The sequence below is a fragment of the Amphiprion ocellaris genome, chromosome 2 (assembly GCF_022539595.1).
Source record: "Amphiprion ocellaris isolate individual 3 ecotype Okinawa chromosome 2, ASM2253959v1, whole genome shotgun sequence".
Classification (NCBI taxonomy): domain Eukaryota; kingdom Metazoa; phylum Chordata; class Actinopteri; family Pomacentridae; genus Amphiprion; species Amphiprion ocellaris.
The window spans coordinates 11362150-11378973 of NC_072767.1; the positions used below are offsets into that span (position 1 = coordinate 11362150).

Sequence of the window (16824 nt, forward strand, 5' to 3'; positions counted from 1 at the left end):
ACATACTTCACACATCACTGTATATAGTTACTCTTAGGCACATATAGGGACACAACAGTTAGGGACCTGAGAGCAGGTGGGGGCAGGAACGATGGGCTCTGTGGTGGGGCAGATGGCAGGGCTCTACGGCCTTGTCTCTTCCCCATCACCCTCTTGCTTGCCTCCCCTGCTCTCTAATTTCTTTTTAATGCACCACACACACTCACAGCTTTGGGGTAGGTCTGGGACGGCTCGGGGAACTTGGGTCAGGGTAGGCTGCAGAGTAGCCATCCTCTGTGGTCCTCTGGCCCGCCCCCTGGACGCCTCGCCCAGCCTCCCCACTTTTAATGCACCACATGACACTCAGGGTTACACTATCAAGGTGCAGGGATAATGTCTCCAGTCTGGGATCGGGAGACATGTTAATAGGGAGTAATGGGGGGGATTTCACCAATATGGCCTCGCTGGTGGGATCCGGCCCCCTTATGGCTATGGGGTGGCGGGGGTGGACCATCATCCGTGTTGCTGTGGCCGGGGGGTCCCCGGGACCTGGGGGCTGTGGTCGGGGTGGGTTCTCCTGCGTGCCCGACGGGTCCAGGCTGGTGCGATGGCTCTTGGTGGGCTGCGGGGGCTGGATTGGCCGTCCTGGTGGGTGCTGTGGCTGTACTGCGGGCTGGCGGCATGTGGTGGCTCTGTCCTGGTGGATTGTCAGGGCGCATTGCGGGGAGTGGGGGCCCTGGGTGTACTGCGCTCACCTGGGGCCTGGTGCGGGGGGTATGCGGGGTGCCTCCCTGTTGGCGTCGCCGGGCCCCACCACACTGTCCATTTTTACCCTCTGGACTCACATCGGGTCCCGGCTCCGATTTCCTCTGACCGGCTCCCGGTGGCGGCCTGCCTTGTGATGGGCTGGTTGCTGCCCCTTCGGTGGGCTGCTCGGCCCCTGTGTCTGGCTTCCTGGCTGTGTGGGGCCGTTGGCCCCCTCGGGGGAGGGAGAGGGGGTGGGGTTGGGCGGGTCGGGTGGTGGGGTGGGGGGTTTGGTGGGGGCTGGGGTGGGCGGGGTTGGGGTTTGGGTGGCGGGTGGGTCCTCGTGCCCCGGGCTGCCTGGGTCGGTCTGGGCGCGCTGGGGGTGTCGGTAGCTGCTCCCTCTTGTTCTCCGGGTCCGCGTCGTTCACGGTGTCCCCGGAGGCTCTCTGGGGGCGCCACCCTGTGGCTCCTACGGCCCGGGGGGAGGGGTGCCCTGTTGGCTTGGCCCTGCCTTGCCGTGATTGCTGTTCTGGGCTTCCGGGTCCTTCACACTTGCATGTTTGATCAGGTCTCGCCAGCTACTGCCGAGTCCCATTTCAGTGAATGATGGGACCCGCCAGAATGTGCTGAGAATCTCTCCAGAGTCTCTACCCTAAACTCATTCTCTCTTGCACTAGTATCCTCTTCTGGCCTGTTCTATTCTATTCTACACTATCAAGACATCCACAATTATGGTGCTCAGTACTGTTTGTTTAATTATTTATTTATTTATTGTATCTCTTTTTCTTTTCTGCTGGTTTGGATTTCTTGTCTTTATTCAAAAATTTTTTTATTTTTTTTATTTTTTTTTAAATCGATTGACAGTTAGTAGTTGGGCATAACACACCACCTTACTATCTTTAATTGCAATAGCACCGCCTGTTAATTTCTATCCCTGTTCATCCTGTTCGTCCTGTTCATCCTGTCCAGTCTTTGTTTCCCCCACACATCACTGAGGTGTAGCACTGCCCTCCCTGGCTTATAATAGGGAATTCTAATAAAGAAGGTCTGCTTAGCTTTCAGGGAGGGCTGGTGATGGTCACACACATGCACTAAATATTAAAATATTTGGCTGCAAGACTAAAATATGCATCGATCTCATACAATGTTGACTCCCCTCTTGTGGAGTTAAACAATGAGAACAAATGCAGACAAAAAAAAAAAAAATAAAAAATTAGCTGATTAAAAGGAGAAAAAAAAATATATGGCAGATGGGGCGGGGCTAAGGGAGGACTCTATGACGTGGCAGTTTCTCATTGGACCCATACTATAGCCCGCCTTATGACGTGGCAGCCTCTGATTGAACTCCTTAGGACAAAGTCCCGCCCACTTGTGATCTGGCAGCTTCTGATTGGGACCTGTCAAATTTGATGAGAAGTGTCCCATATTATTATTGTTTTATAAATCTTATTTTTTAAAACGATCATTTCTGGCATTTTTAAATGCGTCATTTCCTTTTTAAAAAAAAAAAAAACAACAAAAACTACAAATATGGCGGATGGGGCGGGGCTAAGGGAGGGACTCTATGACGTGGCAGCCTCTGATTGGACCCCATACTATAGCCCGCCTTATGGCGTGGCAGCCTCTGATTGGACGCCTTAGGACAAAGTCCAGTCCACATGTGACGTGCAGCTTCTGATTGGAACCTGTCAAAATTTGATGAGAAGTGTCCCACGTCACTCTCTATTATTTATAAAGTTCTGTTGAGCTTGACAGCCTTTTCTCCAGTTAGTGGAATACTGAACTGTGTGAAGTTAGATTGTGGAGTTATGTGTTTTTTGCCAAAAAAAAAACAAGTGTTGGAGTTATGTGCTTTTGTCAAAAAAAAAAGTTCTGAAATTTTTTAAGTTATCTCTATTTATTTATGTCTTTTATACTGAGTCAAATCCAGTCAACTTCAGTTTGATATTTGATATTATCTCAAGTAAACAATAATAAAAAAGTTTTCTGAAAATTTATAAAAATGGAGTTATCTGTTTTTGCAAACGTACTGTATATATATATATGTATATTATACATACTGGATGTTTTGGTGTGTGTAAATATAAAAAAGGTCTCTCCTCTCCTCACTGTTTTACAGCTGAATTCACTTGACTAAGATACAAAAATATATATATTTTTTTTGTTTCCTGATTGCACATAAACCATTCCAGACAGAGAAAGGGTTGCACCACTGCTCAACACAGCAACTCCTCCACCGCAGATCTATAAATCTGAGTGATAAAACACAAATGTGTGACATTCCTGCAGTGAAGCATTCTTCCCTATTCTGATGCAAGAAACGATTTTCACTTTTCAATAATTCTTGCTCATAACTCACTATCCATGGCCATATTCCAGTACTTTCAGTTAACAAGAGGCTGTAAACAGCTCAACTTCTTGTGCAACAGTCTTTCTCCCCTCTAGAGTGTTTAGCAGAATATTTTTCTCCAGTTGCAACAACACCCACTCATAAAACCATAAGTCTGTGGAGAAAAGTGAGACAAGACAGGTGGAGACAAAAAAAATGTTCCTCCTAAGAGTGTTCATGCAGTGGGGTCAAAAGGCCACTGGAGATTAAGCCATTCCAAAATTTGCAACCTGCGCTGTAGTATGTTTTCATTCTGCACTTCCTTTGGTGAATCACATAATGAGATTACATGTTGTTTGTTTTTGTGGCCAGAGGCTGAAACAGACCTTTGTGTCCGGTATATTAACCACTAATTCTTCACCTCATAAGTAAAGCACTAGACTTGGCATTATACTTGATGGTTGTACTAAGAGCATTTCTCTGATGAAATACAGTGAAGCACTGATCGTTATCAACTGTTTGGGAAAAATTTGCCTTAACTGGAGACAGTTTTATCTGAAAGCTTCCACAGACCCAGCACTTTCTAAAGAAAAATGGGAATTCTGTTTCTGGGAAGAGGTTGCCATCTACTGGGAGAGCAGCACCACAGTGGACCGCTGGAGACTTCAGCTGGAATCCAGCCTCTGAAGCCCTCGTAACATTTACTGATAGAGATATTTTCCTTATGGGAAGTTGGTCTAGCTGACTGTGTTAACTTTATTTATATAGTATCTCTTTAAAACAGTTTACAAATTGCTGTATAGACAGGCCAAAAAAAAAAAGAGGATACTCAGGCTGGAAGGTGGAAAGGCGGAAAAAGTCACAACTTTCATGGTACTTTGGCCGCACATTTTTTCAGGTCATTTGAAATACTGATGTAAAAATGTAGAGTCTAATTAACAGGTCAAAAAGCTTTGCATATTGATGGGTCATTCCATAACTGGAGGACATTTGGGCTTCAAAATTTTTGAAAAATAAATCTTTTCTTTTAAAATTTTCTGCTCCATATTCATCAATAATAGGCAATAAACTATCAAGGCTTGATTGGCTAACCATTTTTATTCCATGTTTTATTTGTTGTTTGCTAACCCTACTTTAATCACAGTAACAGGGTTGCTAATCCATGCTAATGTGATCTTTTTCTCAGCAGTAGAAGCTAGATATTTAGCTAGCTGTTACTGCTGACCAAGAGGACAAAGTTACTGATGGAAAACAGTCAAGAAAAAAGGAAAAAGAATTAGTCTGATCCTGATAATATGAGGTAGAGTGAGACATTCAATCAAGGCTGACAATGTTATGAAAGGACAGGACATAGCTTTGCTCTACCCATTCTTTTGGAAAATTATTTGATGATGTTAATTCCAGCATTTCATGTGACTCACTGTTTTCTTCTTCTTCTACCACCTAAAAAGGTTATGCTAACATGTTGTGGGACACACGCTCCATGCATAATAATTATTATTTAAAATATTATATTGACTGAAAAATGTTCCCACAGTTACAAGAGGCATCAATGAAAAATGATACCAATAAAAGGAGATTTAAATTTCATTGTAACTGTTTTATCTGAGATTCAGTTTGGTCGCTCAGAGGGGTGGGACAAGAGAAAGATGGCATTTTCAGGGGAACACCAGCCTTATTTGGTATTTTAAAAATATTTTCAAACATTTTTTTTCTCCTATTTTTTTTTATTTGGTCTCAGGACAAGAACATTTACATCATGACTGCATCTTTTAGTATTTTGTACATGGATTCTTAGAAATTTGATGGGTGTGACGTAAAATGTCCTCCAATTCTGGAATGACCCTGATATTCAGAAATGACTGTCCCTAGAGTGAGAACATGTGTGTTTGTTTTACACAAAGCCTTTATTTCAGCATTAATTTCTGTACCCACTGTCTGATTTTAACTCATGGTTTATGTCAGCATTCAGATTGCTAACAGACCTGTTGCTATTAGCTACTTCTTGGTTCTATTGATGCAGTGGGTAATACACGCTCACTCCAAACACATACATCCCTCTAACTAAGCAGGAATAGCCATTAATATAAGTAACAGTAGCTATGTGTTTGACATGACATATCTCCATGGGTCTTACACACAATAGCCCCTTGATGTGTGTGTGTGTGTGTGTGTCATTGTGCGTGTGCCTGTATGTGTGTGAAACAAATGTTTAGGCCAGAATTTCACCAAGGGATTAAATGTGCTTGCTGCCGAGGCAAGGGTAAGATTTACACTCATATAAAAACAGTGTGCCAGAGAGTGGCTCTAATCTGCTGCATTGATTTCTGTGAAAACAGATACAATCTAGTCAGATTTGCATTGTCTCATATGAAACAGATCTGGTGTTTGGGCAGCTGATTTCTGTTTGTGCAGCTATCAAGCCAAGTCTGTAGCGTGCTGGCAGCTCCATGAGGCTCTTCATGTAAGAAATGCTGGAGTCAGCATGCTGACACACTCTCCATGTTAACATGGCGATCACCAACAGGTATAATGAAAAATAATCTGCATCCTAAAGTGAACTACACAACTAAATCATCTTATTAGAATAAAAAAAATCTGTGACAAACAGAACACTGTAGTATTTAACATTTAGGTGCTTCTATACTAAATAAGAGCTTTATCCATATATATATATATATATATATATATATATATATATATATATATATATATATATATATATATATATAAAAGAGCTTTATCTATATATAAATGTGTGTGTGTGTGTGTGTGTGTGTGTGTGTGTGTGTGTGTGTGTGTGTGTAGCAGATTTATTTCCTTAAAGCCTGGATTTTTTTACCATAGGAAAGTTACGTGTCAACGTCTTTCAAATCTATTTTTTTATTTATTTAATGGAATAGTTCTTTCCAAAAAATAATATGGAAATTAACAAAAACAAGACAACATTACCAATTCTGACTAAAACAAGTGTCTCTCACAGCTTTGTTTCTAGTTCATCTATAATTAGTTCCAGATTACTTAGTTCTTTCCAAGGACCCACCTTAGGAATATAGACAACACTGTTTTTTGGTGGTAATACTATCTCAAAGCCTATCTCCACTGTCAAGAATATAATCTTTGTGGGGAAATATTTAATCCTGAAACTATTTTTAAAGCAATTTTATGTTCCCGTTTGTGTGTGTTTTTAAATCAGGCAAATTTAAATGTTTTGACTCTGATTCAGGCAATAAATGTCTTTATAAACTGTATTTATAAAATGTAAACTCATCCTCAGACTACGACAAGTTTACACAAATGCTGGTGATAAAGTCCTGCGGCTGCCATTATTTTCAGCCAGCTGTGGTAGCTGTTCATGGTCCTTGGGCAGTAAGAAGTTTTTCCCCCAATTTTCTCTGACCCACATTTCCAGGTAAAAGCCAATACGCTTTTCATTTCCTCCTCTCCATTACCACAGGGTAAACACAAACCTAGCAAGGAATTTCCTGTTATTCCATAAGGAGACAGTTAGCATTTGCTAACATTGCAGACTGCTTCAGTTACAGCTAATATGTCCAGAGACAGCCACTGTGTTTGCACAGCATTTATTTCACACTACACAGCTGTATCCTTCAGATGTTTGAATGTAATTCATTGCACATTGTGGCTGTCTGGGAAGGACAGCTTCTTACTGCAGCTTGCGTTTAAGCTTTTTGCAGCTTTTTGCCTCAGAGTCAGTCAGTCTGTCACCGTAATATTATTGGTACTTGGGTTACGTCCTTCTTGTTTCTGCTTATTGTGAAATTTAAATGACCCAGTCGAAGTTCATTCTACTTCTCTGACTGCAGGCCAGTTGCATGTGTCTTCAGGATGAGCCTCATATTTGTTTATGTCAACATACCTTAAAATCATTTTGTTTAATAAAATGAAGTTAAATTAAACGAAAATAAAGAATGATGTTATACACCTGACAATATGGAGACTTCTTTAAAACAGCACATGTATCATCACGTACTATATATATACTGTAAGTTACAATCACTTCAGATGGCATTCCGACCTCTTCACCTTCTGCACACTGTTGTAGATTTCATTCTAAAGGGGAAAAAAGGGGTCATCAATCTACACTCTATAACTCATAATGACACAATAAAAATCATTTAGAAATTTTGCACATTTATTAAAAAGAAAAAACTGGTCAATGTCTCATTGCCTCAATCTATGCCTGTTTTTCTTTTGGCAAGATAAGTCATGTAACTGTTTCCCCAGTGTAATATGGTAGACTCAATTTTGTCTTGTTTTGGTTTTATTTTTTTGCTTTTGTAATTTACTTTTTAATTTAAATGTATTCCTTAGGTTTAAGATTGTTTAAATGCTGTTGCAAAAAAAAAAGAAAGACTATAATAAGTGAGCTACAAAAAAAAGACAAACTGAAATCTCTTATTTAGAAAAATATTCTGATTCTTAATCCAGTTCTTTACAGCAGCCGCTTTGGCAGTCATGGCAGCTTTGAGTCTTCTTGAGTAAGTCTCTTCAGGCTTTGCACACATAGGTTCAGGCAGTTCCATTCTTCCTGCAGATTCTGTCAAGTTCTGTCAGATTGGATGGGAAGGGTCTGCCTTCCATCATGACGGTGCTGAGGGTCTGTGGGGTTTAGGTCTGGGCCACTCAGGGACATACAGAGATCTGTCCTGAAACCATTCCTGTGTTGTCTTTGTTGTTGTTTACTTTGGTTCACAGTCCATGCTAAAAAAGTGTACCGTACCCCCTCAGGTCTCTGCAGTCTGGAGCAAATATTGTTTAAGGACCTCTTTGTATTTGACTGCATTGATTCTCCAGAGGGTTCCTTGTACTTCATGGCTTGGATTTAGAATCTTATATATACAAGTGCGTCTGTGGACTCCACTTAAGTTCTAAACACAACTCTGGGATAATTAAAGCAAATAGTGTGCTATTAACGACAACTAAGACAATCACAGTAAAAGGGTCTAAATAGTTTCAAAAATGAGAGCTTTTGGCTTTTGATTTTAAATAAATTTGCAAGGGAATTTAAAAACATGTTGTAACTTTGAGTTATTGAGTATAGATTGATGGGAAGAATCTCAACATCATACATGGAAAATTAGGTCCACAATACAATGGAGAATGAGAAAAGTAAGGGTCTGAATACTCTCCAAAGTGACTATAGTTACACCTGTGTTTTTCTTCTGTGGCATGACAGTGCTGTCACTAAAACAAAGTCTATTTAACTAATTAGGAGGTATTCCATTGATTTTATAATCAATGATGTCAGTTTGTTGGTGAGTACTACTGTACTTCTAGGCTGTGAAGAGTTGTTTTGCTACCTAAGCAAAACCTAGGAGCTAAGCAACATTGTGTATGTGGAGTCATTGCAATCCAATGCAATGTGGAGTACACTGGGAGACTAAACATTCACTTGATGGGCGCATGGACCAACTGAGGAGAGCAACTCATCATAACAAGACTCAACAGTCCACTTACAGCTAAAGGATAAGGGACAGCAATGTTCTCATTCTGGACAGAGGACAGGTGGTTTAAGAGATGAATGAAGGAAGCCATCTGTGTTAAATGAAACAGCCAACACTTAACAGTGAAAGGGAGTCTATAACACCCCTTATCAGGTACTTAGAATGCAGATCTGAGGTCCCTCCCTAAACCTTTTACCCACTATTCATACCCTGAGTCATCCTGCACCAGGCAGTTTCAAAATCACTTCCTCCTCAAGACATGAGTCTTGAGTCATCAACAGGCCATTGACCCTTGTGATTTGGGGGTTAGAATAAGTACCTGAACGAATGAATGAAATGAGAGGTGAAATGTTGTCAAAAACAAAAAGAGAAGTCCAGTCGTCCTCTACTGAAGCCCTTTGGAACGCTGACGCTGTATTTACACAGAATAGTGGGCAAATCAGGCAGCAGTCCATTCTCTTTTAACTGAAATGTTTATTCTAGTAAACAGTACAGACCATGTAGAGAGGATCACTGTTCAAAGTAAACCAACATCTGTTCTCTCCTCAGCTGTTAGTGTAATTGTAGCCAATCCCCCAAATGGTTTCATAACAAGTTTACTTTTTCTTCTTCATCCTCACTCTTTATCGGACAAATATAACAGACATGATACTATATAGACTGTATACACATTGTATGCATCTTGATAAAGACAGCTCTGATTACTTTGCCTACATGGGATGGTGAGCAGTTGAGGGCAGAAAAAAAAAGATTCCAACAAGCTTCAGAGTAAACAAAAAATGACAGAAGTCCCCCCAAATCAGACCACTTACTATTAAGCATCAGCATGTCAGTACAGACAGAATTCAAACACTTCACACCAAAATAAAAATATTCAGCATTTTGATGAAATGAACATTAAAACTAGGAAATTATTAAGCAGTAAATATATTTCTCATCTACAACCAATCTTTAAATATTTCTTTAACATCTAATAACACTGCTGATATTTAAATAATCGTGAATAATGAACATTGTGTTTTCTTATCTTTTCACTGTGCAATGAAAAGCTTGTAGATTCTGTAAGTAGTGGATTGAAATCAAAACATGATTTCTTTTACAAAGTCAGTCCAGAGGAGTGGCTGGCTGAGGATCTATAAAAAATCATGTTAAGAACATACGCTACATAACGTCAAAAACATCAGACTGGTTTCAAATAACATACAAAACAACAAACGTAAACATGATCTATTGCACAGTGGAGGTATTAGGTAACACACACAGTATGAATGATGGTACTGTCTGTAACACACCCCTCTAAGCAGCACACAGCAGACAGGCTGAGCTCAGAGGAAGACAAGAACAGATACAGGGCCACAGTTCACAGGAGGGATGAGGATCAAAACTTCTTGGTACTGAGCAACAGGTATGTTGTACCAAGAGTTGGCATAAAGCATCTGGCCACATCCATAATACTCTAGCTTTCTCTTTGATCAAATCATTCTTCGCATCATTTTAGCAGTTTTGGACACATTTCACATTCCAGAACTTTGGCTTACTTTAGGTGTTGTTTTAGTGGTACAGAAACTTGGGCATCATATCAACACTAACATTAAAGAGTTAGAAATGATACCCAGCATAAATGTGTTGGCATGAGCACAGCTTTTCATTCAAGCCAAGAAGGCCACATTGACTCAGTTGATTTTTTAAAAAACTTTTCTAATATTTCACATTGTTTCTGGGAGGTACTGCAGGGGTCATGATTACTGGCGCATTGTCTATGTAGCCCTCTGCTTTGTAGATGCTGCTAGAAGACATCACAACTCAGCCAGCTGATGAACATACAAACACCAGTGACCACAAAATGTCAGCTGCACTCTAAAGAACATCTGGCATAATGCCAGAACTGAATTCTGCTGTTACCCTCTGAGCTGCCCAAACCCTGTCCCAGAGCAGAAGGCACCACTGTGTCTTGTGATACACACATCTACTCGACATGGTAGATTTATGTTCACATTTCACAGATGGTTTGCTTTCAAAATGCAGCAGTTATCCAAGTGTGATTAACAGGACAGGTACACCGAGACCAAACTTGAAGAGACATTGGATACTTAAACATTACCTTTTAATTTTGACTGCACAAGCTGCCTGTCACATTGTTGAGAAAAAATTAGACGTGGATTAAGTTTGTTAACAAGGGCATTTCATTAAACTAGCACTGTCTCCATAGAGTTTAGGAGGGCGGCAGTAGTGGCAGCTTCACTCTTCTAACTGAACTCATGTTAGAATCACTGGGCACTTAAATGGAAGAAAGCTGCGCTGAAACACAAAATTATGCTTCCGGTTGTGTTTACAAATGTATAGTGTGAAAAAAGTCACTATATAGCCTGTACTGAGCTTATGAAAGCAGGAGAGTATTAGAAAAGAAATGGGTCAGATACTTTCTGAGATACACTGTATCTGTTAAACAGATTTATGCTTCTCCAGACACAGATCATCATCAATCATCTTAGCAGAAAAGCTAATAAACCAATGGTTGAAGAGGAGCCAATATCACAAGCAGGTTTATTAAGTGGCTAAGAGCACGCTAATAACATTGACTATTAGCATTAAAATAACACTTAAAAGTACAGTGCCCAGCTGTTTCAGGGTAGAGGATTAGATAGTATTTCTATTTCATTAGTCTTTTACTTTAGATGGATTTCCAGATAAACTGCCCTGATAGTAAAGCAGTGAAAGCAAATGGGTAGGTGAAATCACACTTGCTTGTTAGATTTCATTTCAGTGACGAAGAAAAAAATACCTATAACAGAGTTTCTCAGACTGCAACATTTTCACTACAATGTGACAGGAGCAAGGCAAAGATTCAAAATGTCAACACGTGTTTTATGTCTCAGAAGTAGATAAAACTCTTCGGGAGGTATAAGATGTGTACAGCTTAGAGGGAGAAACTCACTCTGTACCAGGGGCACTCCTCTCCTACAGAAGAACATGTAACAGCTACAGCAAAGTTAATATTCATGATATGTAAACAACACAAAGAATGGCAGGGAGAGGCAGTTCACCTTTCTGTCTGGCAGTCAGTGGATGCATTTCAACCTTAACTCAAGCATTTCTGTCTGATTTGGGTGAATTCACATTAAGAGGATTTTTAGCATTTTTACCCCAAAATGAAGCAATTTCATTTTGAATCCTTGTTCTATATTTCAGTCATGCTTTTGGCCTCCGTAGTACCATCATTTGTTTAATGTGGTAGCTGGAGAAGCAAATGTAATACTGAAGACCATGTGGTCACCTTGCCGTCTCACAGCCAAGCCTTCTTCAGAGGCTACTACAACCCAGCACCCAGTCAATGTCAACTTACAATCTGAGTAGTTGCAAAGTATTTTTGATCACAATGTGCTCATCCAGTTACATGCTATTTTGTTTTTCTGGGAGTTCCACACAAGATACGGCTTTTTGAATTTTATTGAGGACCACAATGTTACAGTCCTGGAAAGACATCTGACAGAACCTTAACATTTGAGTAAAGTAGGCACATGCTTAACATTTGTTACGGTAATGTCCCCTTCATCATGGCCAATTAATACCGCACCATTTAAGAAGGACTACAACAAAGTTAGAGTGACAGTGCGAGGTTATTTACTTTGAGGTCAATACAAATGACATAAAATCACATTTAGTCATTTCAGCCTCATTCACAGACAGGAATCTATGCAGCTCCAGTGCCACTGGTGGTTGGAAGCATTTCTATTGAGCCAACAGAGGCAGGACAGGAGCGCTTCTGTTCAGCAGACTCCTGCTAGTGAAGAATGAAGACATGTGGCACCATTCTATTTTATCATTCCTTTTTCCCCGTGTAACAATTTTTTCACCTTAAAAGTTATTAAGTAGTTTGTCTGTTACAAATTTAGTAAATATTAATACAAAATATGAATTTAATATTGAAAGAGTGATTGAAATATTTTGGTTCTATCAGAATATATCCAGTACTGCATTACAGAATGGTCCTACGACCAAAGTCTCTGTCAGCAAGCTTGGCTTTGAACAAGCCAACAAGCGCAGGACAGGTCATCTCTTAAAGTAGTATTGGCGCTCTGAGGAGAATACAACTCCATAGCAAGCACATGGCAAAACACTGAGCAAAGCACATGATTGGTCAAGGTCACACACAGAATACAGCATCACGTATATAAAACATGACACAACATTTGGCTGCAACTGTGACAAACGGGGTTTGGGTGGAACACGATGTCTTCAGAAATGGAGTTAAGCAGAATCTTTCTTTTGCTTTTTTAAGTCCAGATGAAATCACACTTTAGACACTTCAGTCTGCCTCCTTCAAACATTAGCCACTCCTTCAAGTAAAGGGACAACATATAAAAACATAAGGTGAGTGGTTAAGTTCGTGTTGGAACATCAAGCTATGACACATCAGAAATAGCACTTTTTCCACATCTTTCCAGTTTTCAGCCAATCACAAACTTTTCCAAACACTGTAGCTTGTGCTTGCTGCTCTGTAGAGCACTGGGGTGACTAAAGCTCAACTACAAATAATAATCACAAAACAACTACATCAACTTGGATGCTCTTCAAACAAAAACCTGTCCAAATATAATGTAATAACATCTAGCTCATTAAATAAAAATGGTTTAATATCCTTAATTTAAACAAACAAAAACTATGTGAAATGTGGACAAATCAATTCCCTCATCTTACCTTTGACTTTTTAGATGTGGTATGACATCACAGCATTAGGATCAGAGTGCAGCTTTCGAGGAGAGGCATAGTTAGTTCTGTCTATATACGCTGACCAAAGATTAGAAGTACTGCAAGTCACTGCAGAAATCTCTCTACAGTACAATCACAGTCATGGACAAAGAATACATATTTATACAATTTGTTACTGTCACTCCAAAGGGTATGCTGACATCTGGTCATATATCAGGTACTTGTCACATTAGAGGAAAGTGGTTTGTGTTTTTTTCAAGCTGCAGAGAAGCATTTTGCATTTTCTATACATCCCATAATATGAACAAGAGTCAAATGTGAAAATATCAGACTAATGTTGGGTCAAAGTTTTCTCTTGTACTGCGTGACCAACTTACAAGCGTAAAGCAGATATAGTTAGTTTGTGGTAATTTAACATAGTTACAACATAAACATCTATTTGTTTTCCAAATAAATATGTTGTCACATTATGATCAGTACTACTCTACAAGCACAATGAAAAATAAGATGTCTATGTAAGAACTGTGTAATGAGGCCTAAAGGGGGCTTCATCAATTCTAAGAAAAATCCCTCCTCATGCTGTCCTCGTGACTTCACTGGGTTTGTCTCCACTTTGACTGTCTGGTCTTTTGAACAGATAATAATGCAAGTAGTGTATACTGTTTCCTAAAATAAATTACCACAAACTAAGTGTCACATTTTGGGCCATACGGCTCTGCGCTGCTCACTTGGTCTGGTGATTAATCCAGCCTTGGATTATTACTTCAGGTGAATGTCTCTAACCTGGTGGTTTAAATTAAAAGGAAACATGATATTTGGGACAAATGCTGACCCAGAGTCAGATGATAAAAAGAATAAAATTTTCATCTCTGCAGAGTTTTGCCTACGCAGCAGATGAAAACAACTTCCTTCTGAGGTAAAAAAAAAAAAAAAAAAAAAAAACTCAATATCGATGTTCTCACATCTCATCCGAGTCTGGGTTAGGAAGGTAATTGTGAAAAAAAGACGATGACCTAAAATCTAGGAATTGAAAATTCTCAATCCTGAGCAGTGCAAAATCCAGTCTTCCCCATAGGCCCCTCAATAACAAGTACTTATGTAACACCTCCTTCTGTTGCATTTTCTGACCAGCAAAACAACTCAACACAGTATAGTAACTGACACAGTCTAGAACCATCAGCAGCGCAGTGCTATAGAAGAGAAAGAAATCCCCTCCAAGAAAAACCTGGCCAGTTTGTAGTATCATTTTTCTTCACTGTTGCTTCTTACACTGAAAGAAAACATCTATTTCTGCTTTTGCTAATGACAGGAAATTTTGTTATCATGACATGGAGAAAAAATATACCATGCTCAAATACAAACTGTCGAGGTGTTTCATCTGCGATGATCAGCTTGTCTGCTTAGTCCAGTGAACGGATTCATCACATTATTATCCAGCCACTATAGTGCATATACACAGTGCATCCGTTCGTTCCCATCAAGCCCTCTTGCCTCCTCCTCCTAATGTCATCCATACCTCAGCTCTCCTTCTCTTCATGTCAGCAGGAGAGTTTTGCAGTGATGAGTTTTTGGCCCACAGTTTGGTTGTAATGATTTTAAACGTAGGGTCAGCCACCAGACTTGCCTGGGAGTTCCTTCTGCTTTGACTCATTGAGTGTGGAGGTGCTGGTCCTGTCTGTGTGTGTGTGTGTGTGTGTGTGTGTGTGTGTGTGTGTGTGTGTGTGTGTGTGTGTGTGTGTGTGTGTGTGTGTGTGTGTGTGTGTGTGTGTGTGTGTGTGTGTGTGTGTGTGTGTGTGTGTGTGTGTGTGTGTGTGCGGCAGTTTCCACAAACACTTGGAAGTTAGTCCAGTGAAGTACTTCACGTCTGAATATTTAGATGTCAGTCACATTTATCTGCATGTCAGCCAGTCTATGGCTATGTGTGCATTTGCGTGTGGTAAGGATTCCAGGTCATGCATTGGACATCTCTGCCTTGCTGAGGGCAATGGCCAGCTCCAGGTCCTCCTGCTCCTGCTGTCTGAGCCTTTTCAGTCGCTCGCGCTCTGCTCGCTCACTCTCACGCTTTGCCCACTCCAACTGCTGAGCCTCATTCCCAAGCTACAGACAGAAAGAGAAACAGAGAAAGAAAGACAGAGAAGCCCTTTTCAGACAAATAAAGGGAATACCCCCTATTGCAGTATCACTTAAATGGCAAGTGATTAAAAACTCATAACAATCGCATTACTTCTTAATTGACAGTAGATAACAGTAGATAATAATCTTTAGAAGAATAACTTTAACATTATTGTCTGTTCCAAGTAAAAACAGAAATTCATCTTTTGTGAACGATCACAGACGAATACTAATTGAGAAAGACTATATTGAAAATATAAAAATATATATATTGAAAATCCCAAAGTAGAAACTCAATGTAACAAAAAAGAATATACCTGTGATCACTGACAGGCAAGTTAGAAAATCTGCGACCTGAAACTAAACTGAGTACACCTGTGAATCAGCCTAAATGCATGAAGATGGTTATAAAATGAGCCGTGAACACCAGAACGTTGTCAGTTTTGTAGCTAAGAGCTGTGTCTATCGGCATGTCTGAACTGTATGAATGAAAAAAATCTGAATGTCAGCCTTTTCGAAGACGAAAAGGATACAGGAAGATGGGTGACTAACGAAAAAATCAGTGGAAACACAGTTGCAGCAGTACTGAGCAGGTAAAGAATAAGCCACACTACCACTGGTCAAATCTGCAAAGGAAATCCTACTAAAACGATGCCACTAACACTGTGCTACTGGCACAGTCTTGCTCTGAAAAACAGACAGTTAAGTGCTTCAGACTTGGCACAATGGCTAGCAATGGAAATCAGTTACTGTGAAAGCTCAAACAGTGTGAAGGACAATCTACTTCTGTGGACTATATCCAAGAAAAAAAAATCTTGCAGAGGAATATTCCAATAACAATACAAAGCACACTTTGAAAATCACACAAGAGTATTTTAAAAGGTAGAAGGTGTAACTATGACTTGGCTAAGTATATTGCCTGACTGAATCCAACAGAACATCTCTGGGGTATTTTAAAGAGAAAGGCAGAGAAACACAACCCCACCAGCAGCTAAGACAAATAATCTCTAAGAATGACAGAACATCTTACCAGGTATGTAAGATGGAGCAAAACTGGTATCCTTCATGACAAGGATTGAGTTCATCATCAAAAACACCCAGGACATATGAAGTATTGAAAAAATAAAAGATTTGATCTCAGTAAAGGTGTACTGACCTTAGTTGCACTGAGTTCTTACTTTGGGGCCTGTAATTTTAACAGAGTAAATCTAAATTGTTAATTTTAGACAAGAGCAAATATGCTAGTGTTACTTAGAATTAATGCAATTACTGTAAGGTGATACAATTTATAACCATCTGGTCACAATATCCAAAAGTAAACAAGTAACTGGTACTGTCCCTCGAAAAAAAAATCTAAGTTTACCGAGGAGAACTGCTGCTGACATGACTAAGACCATTATTGTCTATTTACTGTAATTTATAAGAGGTAATTAATCAATATAAACCATTCTATCTTTAGGAGCCTTGTCAACTCAACTTTAG

At 39.9% G+C, this 16824-nt stretch overlaps 1 protein-coding gene across 11 annotated transcripts in view; it reads right to left on the minus strand.

The window, feature by feature from the left end:
* Window positions 1-8974: 8974 nt before the first annotated feature.
* The window catches only part of eps15l1a (epidermal growth factor receptor pathway substrate 15-like 1a), a 53712-nt gene continuing 45862 nt past the window's right edge, over window positions 8975-16824 (minus strand). For 8 of the 11 annotated variants that reach the window (XM_023263364.3, XM_055017077.1, XM_035945020.2 and 5 more), the window contains one exon: window positions 8975-15327. In XM_023263364.3, the coding sequence (XP_023119132.1) occupies window positions 15181-15327 (147 nt within the window). In that variant the 3' untranslated portion in view covers window positions 8975-15180. Of the gene's footprint in view, window positions 16529-16824 lie in introns of all 11 variants that reach the window. The other 3 variants (XM_055017064.1, XM_055017050.1, XM_055017053.1) reach the window with 2 other exon arrangements.